This window comes from Manacus candei, unplaced genomic scaffold (genome assembly GCF_025592945.1).
Source record: "Manacus candei isolate 608988 ecotype Guabito, Panama unplaced genomic scaffold, ASM2559294v1 h1tg000047l, whole genome shotgun sequence".
Lineage (NCBI taxonomy): Eukaryota > Metazoa > Chordata > Aves > Passeriformes > Pipridae > Manacus > Manacus candei.
Window position 1 is genome coordinate 8802341 of NW_026138095.1, and position 26964 is coordinate 8829304.

Below are 26964 nucleotides of genomic sequence, written 5' to 3' on the forward strand. Positions count from 1 at the left end.
AAACTAACTCTTGCAACTTTCTTGGTGAAATAAGGAGTTCTGTAGGTCATCACAGACACCACTGGAGAGGGGAGTAGAACTGAGGTGAGAGGCTGGAATAGGTTACGTGAAAAAACGTGGTTCTGAATTCCTCAGGCTTAGTAGATCATCTTGGCTTTTATCTCGTGGTAGAATAGGAATAAATTTGAAATGTAACTTGTTATAAGGCATGATCATTTGTCTGATTTCATAGTATGAAATACTCCCATCAGTGGGATGGTGCTTGTTACTCCTGTGAGATGTTTTCCTGTCCTGTGCTGTTCAGTGATGTGTGTTTGGGGCTAAATCGGGGCACCCCGAGAGGGTTTCAGCCACGTGTCATGTTTGGTGTGTTCTCCTGAGTCACCACTGAAAATGCTGATCAGTGGATGGCAGGAGGGAAAATGCATCAAAGGAGGAATTCCAAAGGTAGGAGTAGTGGAGTTTCAGTTTGAGATGTGTGAATGAAATGTGGGTTACAGAGGAATGGTGAAGCTGAGTGTTTTCTGTGGTTTGAGTGGTTACCTCTGTCAAGACAAGCCTGCATCCTTTCTTTTCCCCTGTCTCAGCAGAAGCAATTAATATAATTTATAATTCCAGAGAGATTCCTCACCAGTACAGGAGTCAGAGCTCTGGCAGTGGGGATGTGTTTTCACCCTGCTGAGGATTCAGCAGATAAACTGGACTCTCCTGAGATCAGGTAGAGCTGATAAGTGAGAAGTCTCACATCTTCACCACCTCACTAAGGTCAATACATTTGTCTATAGTTCTTGTGCATAAATGTAAAACTGGTGTGTATTTAAGATGCCAAAATCAGTCTGCCCCGCTCAGTGCTGTTTGTAGTCCTGCTTTCCATGCAGTGTTCCATGTAGTTGTAGCCATAGATTGCCCAGGGTGTCTGGAAAGAAAGAGGGCAAATGTTTGTGTGTACAAACACACTCTCATTCTCCAGTTTATTTTATGAAATCTTGAACTAACATGGATTGGAAGGGATCTCTGAAGGTCATCTTATCCACCCTGCTCCAAGCAGGGCTGACTTCAGGTTTGGATCAGGTTTCCTGTGGCCTTGGCTAGCTGGGTTCTGAAAATAAGTATTTTATAGAATTTGGAAATGTTGTTTCATAGAACATAGAATCCAGGAAGTTGGATTCATCTTGCATTGCTGTTTTCCATTTTTTTTTTTTGACTGTTACTATACTAGTCAAGATCCTGATTCATGTTTTTTAAGATACATGACCTGACAGTGTGGGAATGCTTAAAATATATTCGTGTGGACAGGTAAATTATACAGCTACAATTGCTGATTTGAATAGTTTTGTCTGTTCTAGGTAACAGTGTGTGATGTGGAGATGTTTTAAGATGTATCCCAAAGACCTTTTTTGGGCTTTAAGAAAGGATATGTTCTGAAGGAAGATGAGCACAGATACTGTGTTAAGCATTCTTTCTTATATGACTGCTATCATGTGTGGTGTTTGTAATTATCTTGTGTTAATAGGGGCAAAAATAGTTTGGTAAATGAGTGTTCAGGAGGTAGAGACATGGAAAAATCAGGGTATCTTGTATGGACATACACTGCTATTTAATTTGGTTACACTGGCTTATTGGCTTCAATCAGATTAAGTGAAGAACTGCATATACTTTCCTAGAAAAATTGGTTTTTAGATATTTTAAAGCTAATTAAAGAAGTAATTGTTTTTCAAAACAGGCTTATTCTGCTTTCCTGGTGTCAGTGTGTATTCCTGCCCTTTATCTCCACATCTTTGTGTCTGTGAAATCTCATTCTTGCTCTTCCTGGTTCTCTTCACAAATCCCTTTGCTCTCCTCTGTGCTCCTTCCTGGATGATCAACCTTGGTGCAGACATTAGAAGACATTCCAGCAGAAGAATTTTATCTCTGTTTGTAAGCTTTGTTTAAACAATCATTTCAAAGCAGTTCTTGACGTGACCTATTTTTCAAATGCAAACACTCAGCAACACTAAGACAACAAGTGTTATCTTCAGTGGCAAAAAATAAAATCCTATTTTAGTAGGATTCTGTTGGAGTTTAAAAAATTCATCATAGGATAAACTCAGCCTGGCTTTGGGTGTAGTACAGTAGTGGTTAGCTTGTGATTCAGCTCTTGATCTGGGATGACTTAAACTGAATCTCTGCAGAGCAGCTCTGATACTTCTTGTGCTGTTTTAAATCCCAAATTAGATAGAACTACTTGTGGATAATATTTATTTTGCAACATATTTAATATATCCAAATGACTTGTCTTTCCTTTTCCAAAAGGGCAGCTGAAGGTCCAGGTTGAAGAGAATGATTCCCTTAAGTGAATGTTTTGCCTTTAACATTCTGACTGTGTGTTGGTGTGGGCTCACAGCTTTGAGCCTGGGCAAGATTTGAGCACAAATATCTCACCAGGTTGTACTTTGGGAACTTTGCCATAAATTAAGAACAGCTGCTGGTGTGTTTTATGAATGTGTACAGAAAATAACTGGTGGGTCATGTAGCTGTTCTCTACCTAAACTAGTCCTAAATCAGCATTTTTTTGAAGTCTGGTTATAAGATAAAGATTTAAATAACTTTATTTTCAGACTGATGGGTTATAAATATAGGAAATATAGGGATAAGGTGCTTTTTCTTTTTTTAGGATAGCTTCCAGAAGCCATAGCCAGAGGAGGATCCCTGATCAAAGTCTAAAAATGCCCCATGAGTGTGCACAGTGTTCCTGTCAGCCCTCCATTCCAAGACTGGCCGGTACTGCCCGTCCGGCTATTCAGGGAACGGAGCCCGGGGGGTCTGGGGGTGGAACAGGAGGCCAGGGCTCGTGTTCCAGCTCCCACAGCTGCTGCACTCCCCTCTTCCTGGGAATTTATTCCAGCCTCACCACGGCCTCTGATAGCACAGCACCAGACTGGCTGTGGGAGCTCACCTGGCTGCCGGAATTCCCCCTCAGGAGGGTGGTGTCATTGTTCTTTCATCCTGGCACTGCCTTCATGTGGTTTGTTCCCTGTCACATGGGCCTCTGCTGGCACCAGGGAGGTGCTGGGAGCCTGGGAACCAGTGGCAAGCCCAGGAAATGACACTACCACGGCAAGCTTTGTGGTTGAACCGTTGGCTAAATATTTATCTGTGTCGTGAAATACCTTCTCACCTTGTAGTCATTCATAAAAGCATCGAGGAAAAAGCTGATCCAGTTACTTAAATTATAATGTCAAATTGTTCTGGCATCTTAGGCAAATAATACCTGCTTTCAGTGACAAATTTAAAGCCTGTTTAGCACTAGAAAGAGGATATTAAGGGTTTAACTTAAAATTATGAGCTTCCAGAATGCTGTTTTTAAGCACTTTTTTCTTCATTTGCCCACTGTCTCATCCCTTTCCAAAAAAACCCCAAGCAAATCCACAAACTGGTATTAGGAGGGGAAAAAAAGATGTTTGTGAGGATGAAGTTCACTTGTTTCAAATTCTGATTACTTGTTGATATCAGGTCTTTGTTGTGTAAGTGGCAGAGGTGAGTTCCAAGCTGCAGTGCAGTGTCCATGCATTTAATGGTGAGAGGACAGCAGGTGCTCTCAAAGAGGATAATTTTTCTATTTAAAATTCTGTATTGGGAATTAGAGAGGAAAAAAGTATCATTAGATACAAAAATGTTCCTCTTCTGCATGTCCAGTGATTCTTTCTCCTTTCCTGCTTACATCCATCCTAATCTTGTTTTATTCAGTTACAGTTGTGAGTGATGTTTTTCTTCCTCTCTTATGTGCTAAAACCCTGCCTCAGGAATTACTGGAACTTTTACTGGGAATAGTAGCCTTTCAATCTTTTCTTGCAAAGGAAGAAACTTAATGGAGTGAGATTTTCAGCTGCATTTACATGTTTAGGTTTGTGCAAAGACAGAATCACAGATGTCTGATATTCAGAAAAAGTTGAAAATCTGCAAAGGGAAAATGGTATCTGTGGAAATAATTGAAGATTGTTACTGGTGTTAATTATGGGAAGCATGTTTTTCTCTATATTCCTTTTTTCTTTAATAAAAATGGAGGAGAAATGAAACAATGAGTGCCCCCAAACTTGGCAATAAAATCATAACTGGAGAGCTCTGCACCAGCACATACAGAGGGAATGCATTGAATCACATGTCACAGGTCAGTTTGCAGAATTGTGCTTACATCAGTAATCAATTTGATTCCTGCAAATAACTCCTTACTAAGTGTTTTCTGGGAAGGGAAACCCCCCAGCTTTATTAAATAAAATAAAGGCAATTTGAGTGAAAAGTGCCATTAGGGATGTGATGGGGGAAAATACAAATAGTCCCTTGGAACTGATTAGTAGAAAGTTAAAAATTCATTAGAATCCTTGGAGCCTGCCAACCCACTAATGAAGCTGTTGAGTTGCTGGTTTGTTTGGCTGAACTTCTCCTCTCCTGCCCAGCACTGACCAGCCCCAGGGCAGGGACAGCAGTTCTGCAGGGCAGGGCTTGTGGAGCAGCTCTATTTACAGACAGGTTCTAAAATTCATGTTCTTAGGGGAAGAAGTGTTCAGCGAAAATATTTTGAGTTAAAAATGTTAATGGCGATGTATGAAAGTTGACTGATTTCAGTTTTAAGTTTGTGCCCATGGGAGAAAGGGAAATATGTGTATGTCAGCTGCAGCCCACTAATATTTCAGCTCTACTTCTACTCACGGGGTTTAGTTTTGTTTATATCTGAGGATCCTGTTAAAAAATGGCTGGATTTCTTTTCATAATCTTGAGGTTTTATGGTTGCTGTATTAACATATTGTATTTTCAGTAGTAAAACTGCAAAGCTTTTGTACTCAGCAAGTTTCAGGTGGCATAAACAGCTTATGGGAAGTCAAAAAAGTCCCATAGCTGATGCTGAGGAATATGCTCTGCTGTGGAGTTGATCCATGTTACTGTTTTTCTCTGGTGCTACAGTCTATCCTCAGAAAAACTTCAAATGCATTTTTATAGTATTATTTACTATTTAAATGCATTTTATAGTATTATTTATTATTGTGTGTGCACATATATATTACATGTATAGAAATGCTTCTGTTCATGTTGGCTTTCCATGACTTTTGCTGAGAAAAAAGTTTTCTTGTATTTTTGGGGGTTTTTAGTGAATAACATGTTCAGGGTTGGATCTCAGGAAAATGTCCTTCCCCCAGAGGGTGGTTGGCACTGAACAGGGCAGTGGGCACAGCACCAAGGCTGCCAGAGCTCCAGGAGTGTTTGGATAACTCTCAGGGACAGGGTGGGTGTCTGTGTCTGTGCAGGACCAGGAGCTGGACTGGATGATCCTGACGTGTCCATTCCAGCTCAGGATATTCTGTGATTCCCTATCCCATTTGTGCCCCTCACTCAGTGGTTTGATAAGAACTCCGTGTTGCTGAGTGTGGCAACTGTAAAAGCTGCCTGTGAATTGTTTCCCATTCCTCCTGTGCTCAGTTCTGCCAGGATCCAAACAGGCAGTTCCCATGGCAGCAGGGCTGCCCCACGGAGGGTAGGGAATTCATGGGAACGCCGGGCACGAGGCAGGTTGGTTGTTTGCTGGTTGGAATACACTCTGTTGCATCATTCCTTTTCTGAGACTGAAATGAAAATAGAATATAATCTTAAATTAACCACAGGCTAATTCAATTAGCCAAATAAATTGAGGTAGAGGAGATGAGCTTTGAAGAACCCGAGTCCTCAGCAGAGAGATTTATTGCTCTGTCTTTGGACATCTGTCAGTAATTACTGTCTCTGAGCATCAGTGGCTTCTGGTCACAGACTCTCTGCTGGCTGTTCCCTCACACAGCCCTGTGGTGGCCTTTGACTGATGAGACTCAGCTTCATTTTTCTGCTCCTGATCATGGATGGTAGTGTCTGTCTGTTGGAATTCTGAATATCCTCAGAAGGGAACTGTTTTCCTCATGTGTGGTTCTGTTCTCCCCCGAGGGACTGACCTTTACAGTGCTTATTATGCACCACCCAGGTGAATGTGTAAAGTAAGTGACATCTTTCTGCCTCAATATTCTGTTCTATTTGCAGTAGATATAAATTGGGTTTTATTGATTTTTTTTTTTTTCCTCACCGTGTCAGAAGGACTTTGGTATTGATATTTGAGCAACTCTTTTTTTTTTTTTTTAAGGTACTCTGACTAGTCTATGCTTGCTCTCTGAATTGTGAGACATGTTGACATGAGTCTGAATCTTGAAAAGACTCCTGTCTGTCCTATCAGAAATGTTTGTTGTTCTCCCCCCTGCCCTTTTGGAGGTTGCTTGAACACCTCATGATTTGCACAGGACTCAAACATAATCCATCCAGCACAGAATTTGTTTGTGGTTTTTGTCTAAATCATTTTAAAGTGCTTTTTGTTGTTGTTTAGATCATTTATGTGCAGTCTTAGTTTCAGTCTCCACACGCAGTTTGGGGAAAAAAAACAGGTTCTCCAGCAGTTCCATCTTATGTCAGTGTTACAAATGCAATTGTGGGCAAGACTGATAGTTGGTAAGTTGGGTATAAACAGAGAGCAGAGGTTGGTCCTTGTGCTGTAGGACTTCTAACAGGGATGGAAAATTTCCTATTTCAAGTTGTTCATGCTTTGGCTATGCAATAAAAAAATACCAGTGCTAAATACTTTATATGGATGTGAAAAATAGTGCTGCTGTCACCACAGTCCTTATAGGATCTCTTTGTGTGCTTTCAGCCAATTTTCCTATAGGAATCTTATAAACATGAGGTTGTCTCACTGTGCTTTAGCCTTGTTGCATTTTTTAGGTAACATTTGTCTCGTCTCTACTGAAAACAATGGCCATTTCTTAACCTTTGTGTAATAGTTTTTCATACCTCAACATCTCAGTAACTCTTGCCTGAAGTTTGCTTAGTTCTGTAATTACCCTGTTGGACAGAGTAAGAAATATTTCAGAGACAGACATAAAGAAAAATATGTCTCTGTTTTTCTCTGTTCCTTTCCTTTTGGCTTTCTGTTGGCTGAGCAAATGGCATTGATTTTAAAACAAACAAAAAAACCCCAAACCAAACTGATTTTGATAAAAGTTTTTTTTCCTCCTGAAATGACAAATCTCAATTAGAACTCTGTCATGAAAATAATTGTTTTAAAGCCCTTTTTTTCTTGTTGATTCTTATTAATTCACACTTGGTATTGGTTTTAATTTGCCTTTGCTTATCAGTTTCATGTAGTTGATTCACATTTCTGTAATTCCTGTCTGGTTTTGATTAATTTAAATTATTTATACATTGGCCTGCCCTATCTTACACTCCCCACTCCCTCTCATCTCTCTTTTTCTGCCAACCAAGCTACAGCTTCTATTCCTGTTTTCTAGACCCTGTTCTGCCATGTGTCATGGTACTGCTGCACTCACCTCCTTCAGATGCCTGCAACACCTCTGCTAGATAAGCTGGACCTTGGCAGCTCAATCTGCTGCTTTTCTTTTTATTTTTTTGTATGGTTTAGTTTGTTTATGGCACCATATCATAAAGGTATGTGATGGAGGGGTGCTAAAAGGAGATTGAAAAAAAAAAATCAGCTCAAGATTAGGGAGGAGTAAAAATTCTTCTATCCTGGTGAATAGACTGGATGTGTTCTAGTGGGGCTGTTCCCCACTAGAAGTGCCAGCCATTCTTGGTTTTTTGAAGAAAATAACGTCATTTTATTCAAACATGTACAGCTGGGAGTGCACAGAAAATACTCTATGCAATCTGAGCTCCCAAAGAATTAAGGAGCCATAAGGATGCTTTCCATGGGGATGTTGCAGAACTGAGCAATTCTGACAGCGAAAATGGAAAAGGCAGTTTGGTCTCAGGTGTGTTTTGACAGGTACTTCTCTAAGTATTTGCTTAAATTGCTGTACATTTCTTGATCCAAGCAAAGAGATGGGATTAGCATTCTGTGGCAAAAGAAAGGCAAATAAACTTGAAGGAATATGTCACAGTAGAATTGTGGGTCATAACCCATGGCAGTGACTAATGATCCACATTCAATACAGTGAGAGGGCTCAGTGTCCTGAGGGTGCTTCAGGACTTCCTTGGGCCAGAGCACTTGGTCAGAAGTGGGTAACAAAACTTCAGTGCTTTTCAATCAGCAGGTCCAGTTTTCTCTCTGGTGTCAAAATTTTAAACAGAAAATAGAAGCCTGAAGATGAATTGACTGTTTCTTTGGCAAAGATCTGCATCAGGCAAGGCTGGATTGCAAAGCAAGGGGGGTTTGCATTTCCAGTTAACAGAGAGATGCTGCTGCAGCTTCTAAAAATCACTTGGTGGTGTGGGGATGGGGAGTTCTTTTCAGAGTGATCACCTGGGAGGGTGGATGAGATACTCTCTGTTCAAGGTGTGTATTTGATCTTTTTGTTGTCTGTTGTTGCTTACAACACACCAAGGCACTGTGGCTTTATCCTTTGGTCACTCCCAGAGTTGCTCTGTGCCAGCGTGGGGCCAGTTGCCTGCTGGCCTCCCCAGACCACTTCAGGTCATTTGTGCAATTGCTCTTTGCAGATAAGAATTAATTGGCCTGATTATTTTTTTCTTAGTTTTTGGATGGGTTCCCCACCTGGAGGAAAGCAATTCCTCTGTGTCAGTGACTGATTGCTGAGCCAGAAGCTTTCTGCCTTGCACTTGTAAGAAATGCTGACTGGTTCTTTGGGTCGTGTTAGGGACCAGGCAGATTGTGGTTAGAATGGACAGGGTAATTAAGCATTTCTACAAACGAGCTGCTGGCCCAGTGAGCCACTGGGTGGTTTTGGCTTGTACATTGCTCACTTCTCTTCCCTCTGAGGTCAGTAGCACGCTAACATGTGGCAGGTCAGGTAGCTCTGTTCACCTTCCTTCCCATTCCTCCTACAAAAACATGTTCTTCTGGGTGTCTTAGGCTTTTTAGGAGCATTACACTTTCCAGCTTTATTACTTAAAGAGATCTGAAAGCCATCCATAAAGGAAAATATCAAAATCACATTTGAGGTACAGCTCTTGATTTTTGTCCTGCTAAATGTTAAAGTCACTTCAGGAGCTGGCTGGGTTCCTGGGGAGCTCCCCACCATCCTGACCATTTGCTGTTTTCAATATTTTGCAGTAATTACACCATGCTTTTTTAACCCTTTCCCCTTGGCCAAAATGCCCTTGTGAGAAAATGACTAAATCACAGCACGAGCCCTGCTGGCTCTTACACACATCGTTAAATTTTAGCGTGTGAGGAGCTCCAGGACGGTTATTGGGATTACTTCAAAACGTGGCTCTGGGTTTGAGGCTGTTTTTCCTGCTTACAAAGGGTTTCTCACCTAGGCAGTGGAAAAAAATGTGCCTGTCAGGTGCAGGGATATTAACATGGGAAATCATTTTTCATTCAGTTGTGCAGGGTCTGGTATTTGAAGGGCTTATTTTGTTCCATCGCACGTGAACGTTCCCTGAGAAGTGGTTTTGCCAATTAACTTTGTAGGATTTTTGTTTAACAAAAAATCAAATCTCACTGGAAGCTTGTGACACTTGCTGTAATAAAAAGATTATGGATAGCTCCTAATGGCTTGTAAAAGCTGTTTAATGCTGGTTGTGTCAAAGTAAGCAATTAGGGTCACTTAATCTACTTGATTATTCATCATGTTCCTCTAACAGTATTCCATGCTTTGGAGCTGTGAAAATGTGCATCTTGAGAAGCTGCTGCACCCCTTTGTAGCTCTCAGTACAGGGCACATATGTAATGAAAGAAAACCCAAGAAACTTGATGCTAGGACAGTTTAGTACCCCCAAGCACAAGCAGCCTGTAAATGAACACCCTTGTGTTGCTACAGCAGAACTTAAGTAAAAAATGAAAAAGTCTAAAAATATGTAGTCGTTTAAGGGAAGTTTGGTCAAAACCCCCAATATTAATAGGTTATACTTTACACAGTACTTACATGTTTCTGTTCCACTCAGGCCAGATTGTTTAAGGTTAGGGGATGCAGATAAGGTCTGTCTGCTGATCCTTAACTCCTGTGCTGCAGTCAGGTGCTGCTGTGTAATCCCATGTGGACTGGATAACTTTGGGCTACTTGGCATGAAGTGCAAGGAGTGCTTTGAGACCTTGCTTATTGTCAGTGGCAATTGCAGAAATTTGGAGAGAGGATCAAATTTTGGTCAGTAACTAGGTTCTGTCCTGAATAGTTAAAGGGGGTGCAAAGCAGACAGAGGAGAAGGCCTTTTGCTTACACTCAACTAGCAGGGAAAAAATAGTGTGGGATGGGATGTGTCTGCTGTGCAGCTCCAACACGAGGGCCAGGCTGAGTTCAAGGAGTGGATTTCTGGGGAACCCAGAGACCCAGAACAGCACTGAAGAGTTGTGAGTTGTTCACATGTGTACCTGCCCTGGTTCCTGGTTTATGCAGCAGGGCCCAGACCTGCACGTGGGCAGGCTGGGGTGACCTGTATCTGTGGCTTTTTGCGGTCACAAAGTGACTAAATCTGCACCAGTTCAGAAAAACATGGGCAGAAAGATCTCAGCCTTCCTCTTGGAAATGAGTAGAGCCTCTGACAATGGGATCTGGTGTTTGCTCTGCAGTGCTGGTCATTAAAAGGCAAACAGACCTTCTGATGGTGTTAAATCCCATTTCCCAGAGCAGCTCAGTGGTGCTGGGACCCTCAAAAAGGAATTTCAGTGTAGACTGTAAAAATCCATGTCAATGGCTGCATTCTCTGTGCTGTTCTATTATGAACAGGACAGCAATTATATCAGCTTGGTGAATTTACTACTGGATGTTATTAATGAATTAATGCAAACTAACAAAGCTGTGATTCACATAACGGGAAACACTGAAGTAGCACCAATGCCTTTAACTTGTGTGAACTGAGCAGCCATAGGGGTGGTGAAAAGTGCTGCTGGCCTGGTGGGAATTCACCTGGCTGCTCTCCCAATGTGCTGGTTTTCTCTCTCTGGGGGTGTGTTAGGAGATGGCAATCCCTGGGTAATCTCAGCCAGCAGAGCCCTCAGGATCCCGGACTGATTGTCAGTGCAGCAGGCACAACATTTCTGTAGCCAGAGAGCCGAGGGATAAAAACAAGCTGAGAATCAGGGAGTCATAACTGACTCCCTGATGCTCCACATTTTCTGTGCCAAACATATGTTGGTCTAGAAGAAAGTCTGATTCTAAATACCAGAGTGTGGGCAAGATTTAACTAAAGTTTTCTTTAAAAGAAACCAAAGCTCTAAACTGTTGCTATATTTTGCTGCATCTGATGTGCGTATGGGGTTGTATAAATGGACTGAACCAGGATGGAATTGTGTTGTAGCTGCCTGTAGGGAATGCTGGTACAATCCCAAGGGTAGGACTGAGGTTTGCAGTCCCTTTGCAGGGAGCAGGCACTGTGTTCTGTTCCTGAGCAAGTGGGAAATAGATCTACAGTTGAAGAGCTGTTGAGTCAAATGTGCAAAAACGAAAGTTTCAATTTCGAATTTGCTGCTGGATGTTTGTTACAAGTTGATTGGTTCTGTCGGAAGTGTTAAAATGTTTTATGTCTTCCGAGTTCATAGAATGGTTTGGGTTGGTGGGACCCTAAAGCTCATCTCACTCCACCCTCTGCCATGGGCAGGGACACCTTCCACTGTCTCAGGTTGCTCCAAGCCCCATCCAGCCTGGCCTTGGACACTTCCAGGGATGGGGCAGCCACAGCTCCTCTGGGCGATTTTTTTATTAATAAACAACAGTGAGTGTCAGTGCTGTAAAAAAGCCCAAATAAACAACAACACAACCCTCTTCTCCACAGACCACGCTGGAGAACCCGTGAGGTGACGTGGGCTGCTGCCATGATGTCTTTGCAGTAGTGATGTTGGTATATGAGCACGAATACATTTTAGCACCCTCCTCTCAGTTTATAGCCGAAAGTGTTTCTTAATTGTTTACTTCCCAATTGTGACAGTGCCTTGTCCTTGTAACAGCGAGGATTTGGATCAGGTAAAACCCTTTAATTGCAGATACTTGACAAGCTGAGTGCAGTTAATGCTGTCTGTTTGGTAGCCTGCGGTATTTATTTCCAGGTCGGGTCTCGGTGTTTCGGTGCTGTCCCCTGGGCCGGGTCCCCGCCGTGGCCGCGCCCTCGGAGCAGGGACAGACGGACACAGCGCTCGGGTGGCTGGGCGTGTGTCGGGTCGCTCGCTCGGGTTTTGTGCCCTAGTTCTTGAGAAAACTGGGACTGAGCCGAGGAGGTCTGTGCACAGATAGAGCCTGGCTTACCTGGAACCTGGGAAAGTGAGGCGCTGTGCCGGTTTGCTGTGCTCGTTACAGAGCTCCGAGATGGCGAGTTACGGCTGGGTTTAAGGTGACCCTCTGTCAGAGGTGTATGAGGGATAGAAATTATTATTATTATTATTACTATATATTATATCTATTTTAAGGCTGATTTTGAGAAGGTACTCAGCACTCTCCAGGTGGTTCGTGCCCACCCTTTAGCACTGTTTGTCTGCTTGCATTTATTCCATTCTCGACTGTCCCCCCCGCCCGGTGCCGTCCCTGCGGGCGCTGCTGGCGGCGGGCAGGTGCGGGGCCTGGGTCACAGCCCCCTCGGGGGTGCCAGCAGCCTCCCGTGAGTGCCCGAGGCCCGTGAGGGCGGGCACGTCGGGCCGCGTTGTCTCTCCCCGAGCCGCCCCGTCCGTCCCGTCCCGCCGCGGGCGGGAGGCGCTGCCCGGCCCGGCCCGGCCCGCTCCGGTCCCGCGCGCGGCTCCGCTCCGCGTTTTCCGGGCCGCGCCCGAGCGCTCTCGCGCCGGGCCCGCGCCGTGCGGCGCCGGCGCCGCCCGCCATTGGCCGCGCCGCCATAGCCCCATGGGCGTGCGGGCCCGCCATTGGCCGCGCGGGCCGTCCGTCAGCGCGCGCGTGCGTCAGGCCCGGCGCGCGGCCCCGTTCCCTGCTGTGTGCGGGGCCGGCGCGGGGCCGGTGCGGGCGGGGCCGCTCCTCGCTCGTCCCTCGCTAAGATGGCGGCGGCGGCGGCGGCGGCGGCCGTGGCGCGGCTGGAGGGCCGGGAGTTCGAGTACCTCATGAAGAAGCGCTCGGTGACCATCGGCCGCAACTCCTCGCAGGGCTCGGTGGACGTGAGCATGGGCCACTCCAGCTTCATCTCCCGCCGCCACCTCGAGATCTTCACCGCCGCGCCCCCGCCGCCGCCGGCCGGCGCGGACGGGCCGCCACCCCCGCCGCAGGGAGACCCCGCGGGCGGCGCGGGGGGCGACTTCTACCTGCGCTGCCTCGGCAAGAACGGCGTGTTCGTGGACGGCGTGTTCCAGCGGCGCGGGGCGCCGCCGCTGCAGCTGCCGCGAGTGTGAGTACGCGGGGCCGGGCCCGCCCGAGCCCGCGGGGGCACATGGCGGGGCACGGCCGGGAGCGGCCCCGGCCCCCCGCGCCGCCGCCCGGCACCGCCGCCCTGCCCTCCCCGCGTCCTTCCCCCGCACCCACCGCCGGCACCCCGGGCGCCGCTCTCGGGCTTCGGGGGACCCTCCCGGGCGGTTCTGCACCGTCGGGGGGCTCCGGGCTGAGCGTCAGAATCCTGCAGAACGCAGGGGGGTTGTTCTGGTTTTTTGTGGCAGTTTCCTTGCCTGATTTCAGCGTTTATTCTCACGGGTAAACCCAGCCGTCCACGTGAAATGCTCCTGCTGGCCTTAGCGTTTTCGAATGTTTTCCTTACGTGACAACAAATGTATTAAGGGGCTTTAAGCGGTAATACATTCCTTTGCCATTACCAAACATTAACTGTCTGTGCAGAATGATTTTCTAGGGGGATACGTGAGGCCTTGCCCGCGACATTTAAGGGTGTGTTGAACTGTAAATAAGTGATCTGTGCTCTCAGGAGTCACATGTAGGAAAAGTGAAAGTGTGTTGGTTTAGTGTATTTTAGCTGCCTTGACTAAGAAATACCAAAAAGGTTACGAGTGCTGTAGCTTTATAAAGCACATGCCATCAGTGACACAGCCTTAATGCCTTACAGGCTTTTAAACTGTGTTTAGGACGTCGGTGGTGTATATTTTCTGCTTTGTTGGCTTAATGTTGGTGTCCCCACCTGGTTCCTCTGTGAAAATCAAATTGTCTTACCTTGCTGCTTTCTAGGAAATGCCTGTTCTGGGCTTTAACAGTGCCAGCGTCTGGAGAGTTGTATAATCCTGAGTATAGTTGGAGGACTTGTTTGACCTTTAACTGTCACTTCTATTTTTGCTTTCTGCTTTTTAATATTAATAATTATTTGACATGTGGTTAATCTGTATTTTAATCTAACACGTTTATGAAATGCAGATCAAATACTTTTATTCTTTGTAAACAGTTTGGTGTAATATACTAATTGCAAGCACAATTGTGCATGATATATGTTGATTGCAAACAGTCTAGAATTAGTTGGAGTAATTTAGTCAGTAGCATTCTGTTAAATGCTTAAGACCTCAGGAAAAAAAAGAAATACAGCTTCTTCATGCTGTCCACTGACTTGTAATTTATTCTAGTTCTTTCCATCAGTGTCGCTTTTCAAGTGGAAAGAAAATTGGGAAGGATTTTTTGTGTGTCACTTTTTAATTGAGCGCTGATGAGAAGTTGCTTGTAGTTAAAATTTCTTCCCCAGTGCCCGTGGGTGGTGGTGCAGGAACTGGCATTGGCTCGGAGGTGACACCATTCCTTGGGCTGTGCACACAAGGAGCTTCCCATTTGCAGGGCTGTGGACTGGTGGAAGTGGTGATCTCCTGCTTACAAAATGTAGGTGTGATGGGCCATCCAGTCTGGTAAATAAAAGGTGCTGTGCCTTCAGCCCTGCAGGGGAGTGGTGAACGAGGGGCTCCAGTCACTGTGCAGGGGGTTGAGCTTCCCCCTGAAGGGCAAGGACAGTCCACAGGGTCATAATTAGATTGGTGATCAGGAGCAAGTGCTGCTTTGTTGCTTTAAAAAAAATAAACCTGTTTATAAAACAGAAGTCTTACTGGAGTTGAATGGGGAAATAGTAGTTTCATTATTTGCAAAGCTTTTTTTTTGTTTTTAAACAGGAGGCTTCAGGCAAATCCAGAGTCCTATCTCCTTCTAACAAGTCCTTGCTGTGAATTGCTGATGACTAATATTGTTTGTAGCTGTGTTCTTGAGTTTCCTTGTAGATTTAACTGGTCACACTGAAGATGGGCTCCTGGATTTTAAGAATCAAGCTTAGTTGCTTCAAACATTAATGGCTGAAGCATGATTGGAAAGCAAGTAGTTTTGGTGTGAGTTCAAGATTGATGATTGCCAGCCTCCAGCTGAAGTAATCACCAGATCTATTTTTGTTGTTGTTTAATCCTGCTCTGTTGCCAGTAATAAATATGCTCTGCCTGTGACTCCACAATCATCGGAAATTTTAATGGCAGGTGAAGTTTAAAGAATTCAGGGTGGCCTGTTCCTTCTGTTTGTTTTTAAGTGATCCTGGAAACCAAGAATGGAGGGTCCATCCCTGTTTTGTCCAATTAATAGTGACTTAAGATGTCATCAAGTAAAATACTGCTGCAGACTTGAAATGTCTTATTTACTTGTCACTAATAATTGTATTTCTGTAGTTGCAATGTCCTTGGTATTTATTTTTTTTTTGTTTCAGCACAGTGTTTAAATATGACTGCCTTAATAATGCTGTTGAGCTTCCTGGTTTTGGAAGGGAAAAACAGAAATATAACTTCGTAGTCTCCTGCAAAACACACATTTTTTTAACATCTGGGGAAATTAAATTATTAATGTTGGAGTATGCACTTACCTGTAATAAAAGCATCTTTCCTTCTACAGATAGAACTGTCACGAAACATGGAATTACTGTGCATTAAAATAAGTGTTCTGGTTGCTATTTTTAATTCTTCCCTGGAAGCCTCACTCACAATTGAAATGTTGAAGTTATCAAGCAGGAGGTAATAGCAGTGGGAAGTGTGTTTTTATTTTTCCAGTTCTTGACAGACTCACATACCTACTTGTGTGTGTACAGACCAGCTGTCGGCTCGGGAGATGGATCCAGTGGGGGTGGGGAGAAAAGAGCCATTTTTGTGTGTGTCCAGCAAGGAGCTCTCCTGCCACTGTCACAGCACACATGGCATGGGAGAACTTCCAGTCTCCTACCAAAGACACCCGAATCAGAGCAGTGCAGTTATCCTTATACAACTGCCTTGGAGATGCACAGACTGTCCCTCTCCTCTTCATAAAGTGCATGGTTTTTAATGGCTTTCATTTGCTGCCTTTGGAATTTTCCCTGCCTGCAGTGAAGGCATTGATTGGATGCATTGCCAGGTAAATCATAACATCAATATTTGCATTTTGAGGTACTTGGCTGGAAAAATACCTTTTGTGCTGGGCAGAGCAGGGTTTGTTGCCAGAGCTGTTGTGTACAGCTCTTGGAGAGGCAGCATTCCAGACAGATGTAACTGATACAGCTGGAAAAACACACGGACTGCTGGGTACAACTTCACTCTGAAGGACTGCTTTTGTTTTCTTGGTGTTTTTGGGTTTCTTGGATGTGCTTTGTGTGTTGGCACTGCAGTTCACAGAAATCCTGACATCTCGGGGGCCTGACTGTTCAAGGCAGTGTCTTATTTTGACAGACCCACAGACTTTGTGTTTTAGTCATTGCTTTTGGTTTTGCTTTTGTGGAAGTAGGTTTGTGATTCGTAGACAAGGTACCACGAGCACAAGGGCAGCATTTGTAAGTCAGAGCAGAGACACATCTAGTCCCTGACCTGCCTCCAGGAGTGGTCATGGCAGATGCCCAGGGAGGTCCACAGGAATGGATCAAGGCAAATGGTTTTGTTTCCCTTTGGATCCAAAGTCAAAGTTCATTTCTTTTTGAGTAAAAATCATTTACTGTTTGCGTTTCTCTCTTTTTTTAGTAATTGAGTTTGGGGTTCTTTTGTTTTGTTTTTAATTTCTTTATCTATGCCTGTGACCCACAGTGTCCTTGGGCAGTGAGTTCTGCAACGTCATTGGAGCCTATATTGGGAAAACACCTCTTTTTGCTGAGGCTTTTGAACTTGATGCCTGGTAATTTCATTTGATGCAACTGAAGCTCTTTTATAGTAAGAGACAGTAAATAACTCTCCCATTCTGTCATTCACTCTGCAGACTTCCTTACATCACTCAGTGTGGGTGCTCTTACCACCTTGAGTACATTTTACTTCAGCCTAATGTTTACTGACTAATCCTAAGTCAAACCTATATGGCTGCAAACTAAAATTTTGTTTGTCCTCTCCTTTTCCTCCTTGTGCCCAGAGGGCTGAACCAATATTTTTACTTTGGTCTTATGGTCTGGAGCTGCATATTGGGGTTATTGGTGTCTTTTAAGCAGTAGAAGTTTTCATGCTGACGGAAGCCAGTCCATTCTGAACAAGGTTCAAGTATCCAAGATTCCTTGGAAAAGTTTGTTGTTATGTTCAGTGTTACCTGAGCAGGAAATAGTGCAACAGATTATAGAGAACCTCGAGTGTATCACTGCACTTCCTTCTGTCATCTAACTGGAGTTACTTTATTTACATACAAAACTGCAGTGTCTCTGTGATTGGAACTGACTGCACGTGCTCCATGGAAATTTCTCCCTGGAACCACCAGTGGAAGTGAACAGACCATAAACATCTCCTTAGGTAGTGCTCCTTGCTGGCTGAGAACAACGTGCTTTGCTGTGCTTTGGGTTATGGTTTATGTTTTAAAGCTTTTCTTACAAAGACAATAATTAGATACTTTAAGAAATCAAACAAAACACGTTTTCCAAGGAGTTTCTGTTAATATATTCTTACAGTGTATTGCAGTCTGTACTCACAACGTCTTGGAAGTCCCTCAGGCTGGGTGGGCACCTGCTTTTTCCCTTCCTTGACACCACTTTTGACAGGGACAGGCAGTGGCTGGTGAGGACGACAGCTGGGTGAGATGTCTGCGAGACCTTGGGCTGGGCTTGTGTTCAGAGATGTATTTTGGAGCTCCACACTGCCTGTGTTAAAACTGCCAGTTACTCACAAATGACCTCAGAGCATAAAAGTAAGAAAGGTTGGACTTGGCTGTGACTTCAGAGAATGAGACTCCAGAAACTTTCCTTTGCTGTCTCTGGCAGACGCTGGGCCTGTGCCACGGTGACTAATGGGTCAGCTGGGCTGGGCACAGAGGTGGGTTTTTGGCTACTTCAGAGGAGGATTTGCAAATGTCAGGCTCAGTAGCAGGAGTGTTCTCACTTAAGCAGATCTGACTGAAGAGCAGCGTGGGAGGAAGAAGGTAGAGCACATATGATTTGAAATGGAAATAGAGATGAGCGGGAAGTTTCTATAGTAATAATTTGTGTTACAGTCGTTTCTGGCAGCTCTTTTTTTTCATATTTCCCTCTCACTTGCACACACCTTATGAGTGATTTTTTTTTTTTTGGTTGCTAATAAAACACTGTTGCAAATTGTCAGATACAAATCAGTTGATTGAGGTAAAGCTTAAAAAGTTTATATTTGGATTAATTCCCCCTCGATTTGCTTTTTCTGTTGGTATGATTGATATGTATGTGAAACCCAATTCTACAGTTTTACTGATCTTAAAAGTGTTCTTACATCTCTACTTAGCTATAGGAGTAAGTACATTCTTTGTAGTTATGTGAAATACTATAAACTGGGAAATCATCTTAAAAAATTGTGGGTTTTTTTATTGTCTGTAAAATTCCAACTCTATGACAAAAGCAAGATGAGTGTTGTTCTGGTTTAAAGGTGTAAAGTCAGTATTAAAATTGTCTGTTCCAAGAATCTGCAGTTGAAAGAGAGTTTTGAGATTCTTACCTTCAGTTATAATAATGAACTAGGAGATATGTAAATTAAATCATTCTTTGCATTGATTAAATCAAAATACAATACTGCTCTCCTGTTGTGAAATGTGCCATGTTTGAGTAGGAAGATACACTCAACTGATAGCAAAAGTAGTAAGTTAAATGAGCTAATGAAGAAAATAAGTTAATCTTTCACCTTGGCTTTTCAAAATAAATATGTTTGATTAATTTGCTTTTAATTAGGTAAGAACACTCTAGTGTAAATATTGTTCCTTCATGAAGGTAGATGTGTTTTAGAGAGTAATTCTGCTGTGGAGGAATTCTGCTGCTGTTGGGTTTTTTTTGTTTGGTTTTTTTTTTTTGACCATGTGTAATTCTCATGCACAAAGCAAAGATTTTTTTCGCAGTCATGCCTGAGCTATTCAAAATATGATTGTGCATCTGATTTGCTGTATTTTTCAGTAAATGCAGTGGTGCTTCAAGACCTCCCAAGTGCCATTAACTTCTATAAAATCATGTAAAATACAGGAAAAAAATAATCTTTCCAAGAAAATCAGGAATTTGCCATGTGGTGGTGCAAAGCTGTGGCTTTTGCAGCTCTAAGGAGTTTTCCCAACAGTTCACTAATAAGCTGCTGTCTGTGCTGAAATCCTGGGAAGGTGGTGGGTTTATCTGCTGCCTTGCTTGTTTTCCTGATAAAAAGTTGATGTGTAGTGACATTTGTTTCCTGCGACTTCCTGCCTTTAAGGAGTTTTCTGACCTAGATAAAGCAGTGCAGGGAGGAACCATATTTATTCTGCAGCTATTCCACGTTGGATGGCGTAGGGAATAAACCTTCCTTCTTCTCAGCCACTGCTGCTTTATCACTGAAGGAGCTGAGGGTTTAGGGAGTTACTCACAGAGCTGGTGCAAATCTTGGTCATTTTGTGATGCATCATTTTTTACAGGGAGAAAGAAGGGCTGTGCATGGTTGGAGTCTTTGTTTCTTCCTGTTTGAGTGATTCTGCTGCAGCCCCTGCACGTGCTGCTGTGCTGCTCTGTCCTCTCTGCTGTGCTGCTCTGTCCTCTCAGGTACTTGGACAAAGCACCACATCCATGTGTGCTGGAGTCTTGGTGGGAGGAAAATGTTCAGTGTTGAGGATTTGAGAGTGGCTTAGTGAATATTGATGTGAGCACATCATCTCTGTGCTTGTCCCCGTGCACCAAATGAAATGAAAACCAGGAGCATTTGACAGGCAGTTCTGTCCTGATGCAAACATCCCTGCAGCAATGCAGCTTGTGTGGGTAAAGGATGTGCATGGAATGGAACACTTGGAGAACTGGAGCTGTAAAGTAAAAAAAGCCAGAGACCTGTCGTTATCAGGGTGTTATGCAGCAGGACAAAATTAGTATAAAGTTGACTGGAATTAATTTTAATTCAGTGCTAATTTAAGGTTTTAAGAATTACAGAAGGGAGCTCCAGCCAAAGCCCTGCCAAAAGCAGAAATTACTTCACCATAAGATTGGACTGCTCAGCACCTTGTCCATTTGGATTATCCAGGGATGGGAATAACTATAATTACATAAAATGCTTCATGTAACTACAACTTCATATTGAAAAAAATAGTGTCTATATTCCCAACAGCAGAATTTCTGGAATGCACAGGCTGGTTAGATAGAATAATGTGCAGCTTAGTGCTAAATCATGATAAGAAAATACTTGATCATTGTTTAATATTGCTGCTTGATTCTGTTGTTGGTGATCTGGAGTAAATGCAATAAATATTTACAGATGGAATCAGTGTTGGTAAACATTGTCCTCACAAATAAGGAGGACAAAAAATGGAGTCAGTGAATCCATTAAAAAAACCCAAACCAATGGCATGTCAGGAAGTACACAGGGCAAATCTACAGGGTGGGAAACTGTTCTGAGAAGTAGTAGGAGAGTGTCTGTGAAAGCCATGAGTGGGGAGATCATGAGATGCCTGTTGTGCCATGATGTGTCAAAGCACTGATGTGAGGACAGTGTGGAAATAGGGGAGTGGGGAGGGGCTGGAACTTCACATCATTCTGGAATCAAATCTGTGTTAGAGAATCTTCCAGAAGTGCAGGATTTAAGTGGATGATTGCTGAAAAGAATGGAAGGCTGCAGGGAGCCCCAAGCAGTGAGGGACTGAAGGGGTTCAGTGTGTTTGTTTTACCCAAAGGGAGCACAAGGTGGCTGGGTTGGGGTAACTCCACTTTTATGGGGCTGAATTGGAGCACTAAAGGCTCACTAATGGGTCACACAGGGGTGTGAAACCCCAGAGGCTGTAAACTCAGCTGTCAGGGTTTGAACTGAGCAGGGCTGGGATAGTTTGCTTGTGAGAATGGTGGGATCCCTATTTCACCATCTCCTGTTGATAAAAAAATAGCCCTTGCTGTAGCTGGATCTGGTGATGGGGCAGTGCAGGTGTGGTTGGGTGACATGTCACGGCTTAGGGTTAGAACAGGTACTCAGGAGGCTTTTCTACTTCCCCTGCAAGCCTTTTTTAATAATCTGTCAGGGGGTTGTAGCAAGAGACTTTTTTATTATGTGTTTTAATGAACAGTCAGTATTTGGCTTGATTTTTAATTAAAATTGCTTCTAAAGCATCAAACATCTAGTTGGACATTTGTGTATTTACACTTGCCAACAGTGTTCTCACAAGCAGATGATTTTGATGCCTTTGTTCATTATTGGTGTAGTTTTCTTATTGGAGTACACTGCACAGTTCCAAAGATAATTTTTGTATAATATACAGTGATTCTCTGAAAATTCTTGTTCTTCAAGTAAGTCACAGATACAGGTCATGAGGTATAAGCTGCTTAGTTCTTGTGTTGATAAGAAGTCAGGTTAGTGTGTAATGGAAAAGGTGTTTACACTTTGTGCTGAACTTAAAGTCAGATTTTCTAAATCACTTAAAGAAAGGGAGATGAACATGTGGATTTGATTCAGAAATTATATGGACAAATTAATGTGTTGATAGAAGTTGCTTTTAAATTCTGATTTTTCACTGATGGGTTGTGATAATAGGAGCAGATATTTTGCTTACCCCTTTCCTTCTTTTTTCCCTTTTCTTCCTTTTTTCCTGTCACAACTGGGAAAAATTAGTTTGACTTCCACTGAGGCATCAGTTTTCTCAAAAAGAAATGTTGGTGTCTTAGCACAGTGTACAGTTATTTTACTATATCTAAGGTAAAAGTCTGATTATTTATGAAGATAGAAACACCGTTACCTGGCTTGTTTGTTTGTTTTGATGTTCTTTGTTGTTTTTTTAAGACTGAGAATACACAAAAAATTTGGGTAAGATATAACTTGGGCAGACAAGGCCTAAACATGCAGTTCATATACTTGAGTAGTAGACAGGCTTGTTGGTTAAATCAGTGCAGTAAACACACAGGGAAGGTGGTTGGGAAGGATAAATGATGGAAGCTGGCTCTTACAGAAGAGACTTTCCCTCCTGGGGTGATCCCATGATCTTCTGGCCTTTGCAGGGAGGTGAAGGCCTGCAAAGCAATGGGGGAGACAGAGAAATAAGATTAAAGAGTAAGGCTTAGAGAAGAGAAGGGTGAGTGTACTCAAGTGTGGGGGGTAAGTTCAAATTTGAACCAGAGCAAGCTGATTATTTAAGCAAGTAAAAATGCCTGTAAAAATAATGGTAAAGATGATGAACACTCTCAGGCACATGGGAGATTCTTGGGGTTGTCCTGTGTGGGATCAGGAGTTGAACTCTGTGATCCATGTTGGTCCCTTACAACTCAGGAAACTCTGATTGATTTTAGCATCATGCTCTGTACAGGTTAGAAAAATGGAAAAGGAGAATTCAGTCACTGCATGGGAAAGGTGAGGACACAGGGCCAAGGTGTTTTGCTTTGGAATAGAGGCAGGGAATTTGTGGGGTTTGTAGTCGTGTGAGGAGAAGTGAGAGGGTTTGCTGGGAGCCTTGAAAAAGGACTGGGAAAAGCTGAAGATCATCTCAAGAGCTCAAGCCGGGAGGCAACACAGTTGTTACAGTTCCACAGTGTAAGGAGGCTCTGACTTGGATATTTAATGGGGAAATGTGATTTAGAAGAACCTGGGGTCTCCCTCTGTAGGAACATGGGCTGTGCTTTGCTGAGCATCGGAGCTGATCCGGTGTCTCGCTGCTGCTGAAGTGGAGCAGGGCAGGGAAGGTCCTGTTCTCTGCAGTGCTCCTGCCTGCAGGTTGGGCTTGGCCTTGGAGCTCATCAGATGTTCCGTGAGCCACTGCTGTCTGCTTTTTCTGCTATTTTTGGGTCTTTGCTGTTGCATTGAAGTGGCTCACAGAGAGCTCTGGCAGGCAGTGGAGCTGGCATGGAGGATGTGGTGGGCCTGCACAGGCTTTGGGCAGCAGTCAGCTGGCTGGGTCTTGTGGAATTGTACATGAAGGAATTGCAGTTTTAAGAGCTGTTACACTACATGAAATGAAAAAGGAAAGGAAAAGAAAGATCCAAACCAGTGTAAGACCAAAACTAATTTTGGTGTATTAAAAAAACACTTGCAGTGTAATGTAAAAATGTTTTAATCTCGAGAGTTCTTGTGACAGCATGGTCTTGGATAAAGGGGTGTGCTTACTATTTGTTTTAAATTAAAAAATTCAGAAAAAGGTGAATCTAAGACTGGACACCGAGATGACTCTTTTGTGTCATACCATGTGCTTTCTGGCTCTCCTTTTTCAGTCTCCTTAAATATGAATACATAGAGAAAACCATGAGAGAAAAAGGATTACAAGTTCCTTGGTTATGGATCATCTCCTAGCAGAGGCCAGTGTTAATGTATGGTCTGCATGTCGTGCTGAATCGCCCCATCTCCTGCCTAAAGCCAGGCTTTGCTCCCCAGCTCACTATTCCAGTTGGTATTTTAATATATTGTGGAGTAGTGGAGTCACAAGCTCAAGGGAAAATGGAGCACTAAGGATATAGTGGAGGTAGATGGCCCTTTTTAAAATTTTATGTGGTGTTTCTGTTTGTAGTGTGTGTGTGTCCCAAAAAAGCCCTTTTATCTCGGAAGGCAGACTTCCATACCTGTGAGGCAGGTGACTGACTAGAGCTTGTGCAGCTTTCTATTGACTGCCTGAAAGAAAAGCACTATTTTGAAGAGAATTGTAAAAGCCTCTCTGATTTTTACATGTCCTTCATTGCAGGGGCTGCATATACCCACAATGGGTTTTCAGGAAATATGTAAATCTGCTGAAGGTGGCAGTGCAGGTAGATCAGGTGTGATTTGGATTTCCTGCATTGCCTTTGAGGCCTCAGCTTGATAGGTTGCAGAAACATCTCAAAGTTGTCATTGGAGAGGGCTTTTGGTGTCCCTTCTTTATGCAGGACAGTAAATCCAGAGTGCCCTTGAAGGCAAATGTGCAGTCAGTAAATCAGCTGAGCTCATCCAGCCTTCCAAAACTCCTTGGGTAGCAGGCCTGGAAGTAGCTGCATTGGCTTCCTGCTCTGATGGAAGTGGCTGCTCACTCCAAGCCTTTCTCCAGGGGGAAGAAGTTCAGCTTTTCAGTCAAACCATCACTTGGAGGAGGAGCAGGTGATAACAAATACCACCCTTCATTTCCAGTGCAGTGTTTGGGGAACTTGGGTGCTGACATAGAATAGTAGGAGTGAGTCACACAAATGATCATCAGTCAAACTCCTGTTTATCACTTCCACAGGTGTAAGCAGTCAATAACAGCATTGAGTAGAGAGGTGTTAAAGGAAGCAGAGTTACTTCCTTTCCTTACAGGTGTGAATGTCCTGGTGTGGCTGGGTTAGGCTCAGAGAAGGTTTATGGGAGGTGTTGTGCCTGGTATGGTTTATCTGGATATGGTTTATGGCTGAACACTTGTTTTGGGGAAAGCAGCCGAAGCACTTGTGTGTAAACATGACCCAGGATGTTCTGTCAGAGGGATTGGTGGCTCTGGTCCTCTCTGCCCTTTCATCTCACTGAATGTTTTTGCTTTTAGTAACATGAGGTGCTGCAAACCAAACACGGAACTGTTATACTGTTCAGAGGCTACGAAACCCCTGCTTTGGAGAGTGTGCAATATCTTCTGAAGTAACTTTATTAAAATTACTAGATTGGGTAATAAGATTCTCACAGAATGATGAAATTCATCCTCATGCAGTCCTGCTTCCAGTGGTACTATCAAGATCAGAGGACAGCCCTTTTCCTGGCACCGCTTTTGCAGCTGCATCACTGAGTGGAAGAGAAACGCAGCAGTTTGGGGTGGTTCCCCTGTGCTGGGAACGTGGGTTCTGAAATGAATGCAGAGCTGAATTCAGAGTGTAGGGTGAGCTCTACAGTTTGGGGTTGGGTAGAGTATTATTCATTCAGCTTTCTAGATATTGATAATCACCACAAACCTTTTGGACCTGGGAAGGCCAGTGTGTGGCAGTTGAAGTGCTCGGGCGCGTGTGGCAACTCCGGAAAGAGATGCAATAGGTAAAAACCACAGGAGAAGTTCAGTTGTTTGTTTATCCTCTTCAAATGAAATCCAAGCCTTTGTTTTTAAAACCTTTTCCTGGTATTGGTCTGTCCATAAAGCTGAGAAATGCATTTTATTCTGTTTCATCAGCAAATTCCAGAACCCTTTAGCAGTGCTCAAATGCCTTGAGAGCCCTGGCAAGACAAAACACCCCTGTGCAGTGAGAGGTGCAGAGCTGTGCCCTTCCTTGCCTGTTCCAGTGCTTAGTTCTCCACTCACTGCATCCCCTTTTCTGTTTTCCTGCCTCCTGAAGGATTGCTGCACTCTGGGGAGTGCTGCAGTTGGAGCAGGATCATGGAGGGCCTTCAGGAGTTCTTGGGAGCTGAGGTGTACAAGGTGGTGTGAGTGGTGAAGCAGAGGAGTGGGGTGAGAGGGAGGTGGCAGCAGCAAAGCAGGAGTGGGGTGAGAGGGAGGTGGCAGCAGCAAAGCAGGCTTTTCCAGAAGGCTTTCATTTTTATTTGTCTTTGCTTGAATATCCAATTCTGTAAATGTCCAGCCTTTCTGTAGCAAAACTTTCTTCACTGTAACTGAGATTCTGCCAGGAGTCTGTTAAACTTTAAAAAAAATTCAGTTTTCCTAACTGTTTTCTTTTTTGAAGGTTTTCCTGTGGGCTTAGGTGCTTTTTTCTCAGAAAGTATTTTTTCCTTAACTGCATCATAGGATATAGAGAAAATTGCCTGATTCAGACAGAAAAATTTGGCACTAATTGTTAAACTCATCTGAAGATAAAATGGAAAAACTCATTCACAGTTGGGAGAAGAACTCAGATCCTTCCACCTTCTCCTGTTTTAAACATGCAAGTCAAATTCAAAGCAATTTGTGATGGAAATTTTAAATGTCCTTCATGCATTCTGGCCTGTTGTGAATGGCTTTTTCTGTCTCTGCAGTGCAGCCAGAGCACTCCTGCCAGCACACCCTCGTACACAGATGTTGACTTTCCTGTCAGTAGTGAAACAGCCCTGCTTGTTTTATGGGGTGGTTATTCTGAGGTTGGAAGATTGTTGAGCCTGGAAGAGATCACTAACCCCAGCTTGCTACTTAGCTATAAATAAGTTTGGTCTGCTGTGGACTAGTAAGTACTCAAGATTCTTACGTGAGGTTATTCACTATTATCTGGGGCTATCAGCAAACTGGGTGGTTTGAAGCCTTTAAAGAAAACAAGCATGCAAACCATGGCAAAGAATCAAATAAGCATCTGAATATAAATAATTGGGCCCTCAGTCAGAAGGATAAAATAAAATTCTGTAAAAGTTTTAAGTTTGGGGTTACTGTTGAAAAGTTATTTTGGCTTAATAGTAGCTGAAGGGAAGATTATTCATATTCGTGGATGTGTGTTGTGTTAGCTGGAACGTTGCTGTAAAGTGTGACATAAAATAATTGAACTTCATCTGAAGAGCTTGAAAGCTCAGTTATGTAGAATACAAAATAACCATAGTGTGGGAGAGTGTGATTTTGACTATTTGGAGAAATAACAGGGAGAAGAAATTGAGGAAGGTGGTTTAATAAAAAATGTTGGTTGTAAAAATCGGGCATTTCCACAGTTTTTGAGGTGGAGATAAAATGCTGCTGTTGTGGAAATGAACCTGAGAGATGTCAGTCTAGGAATGTGTTGTCCAAGCCTCTTTGTCTGGGAGGCTTGAGAAAGCAGGGTGTGTTTTTGGTAATTCTCATAATACTCCTGTGATTCCATTCTTTTACTGAAAGGTGTTGATGTGGCTCATCCCCAGGGTAAACTCATAAACTCGTGTGTCTTGTT

At 43.5% G+C, this 26964-nt stretch overlaps 1 protein-coding gene across 7 annotated transcripts in view; it reads left to right on the top strand.

The window, feature by feature from the left end:
* Window positions 1–26964, top strand: part of FOXK2 (forkhead box K2) — a 62215-nt gene that overhangs the window by 1864 nt on the left and 33387 nt on the right. The window contains exon 1 of one of the 7 annotated variants that reach the window (XM_051797513.1): window positions 5562–5993. The exons of 1 other annotated variant lie outside the window; for it this stretch is intronic. In XM_051797513.1, coding sequence (XP_051653473.1) covers window positions 5968–5993 — 26 coding nt within the window. In that variant the 5' untranslated portion in view covers window positions 5562–5967. Of the gene's footprint in view, window positions 1–5561; window positions 5994–12851; window positions 13279–15745; window positions 15854–15880; window positions 16227–18044; window positions 18086–26964 lie in introns of those variants that run through there. 5 more of the 7 variants (XM_051797509.1, XM_051797510.1, XM_051797515.1 and 2 more) reach the window with 5 other exon arrangements.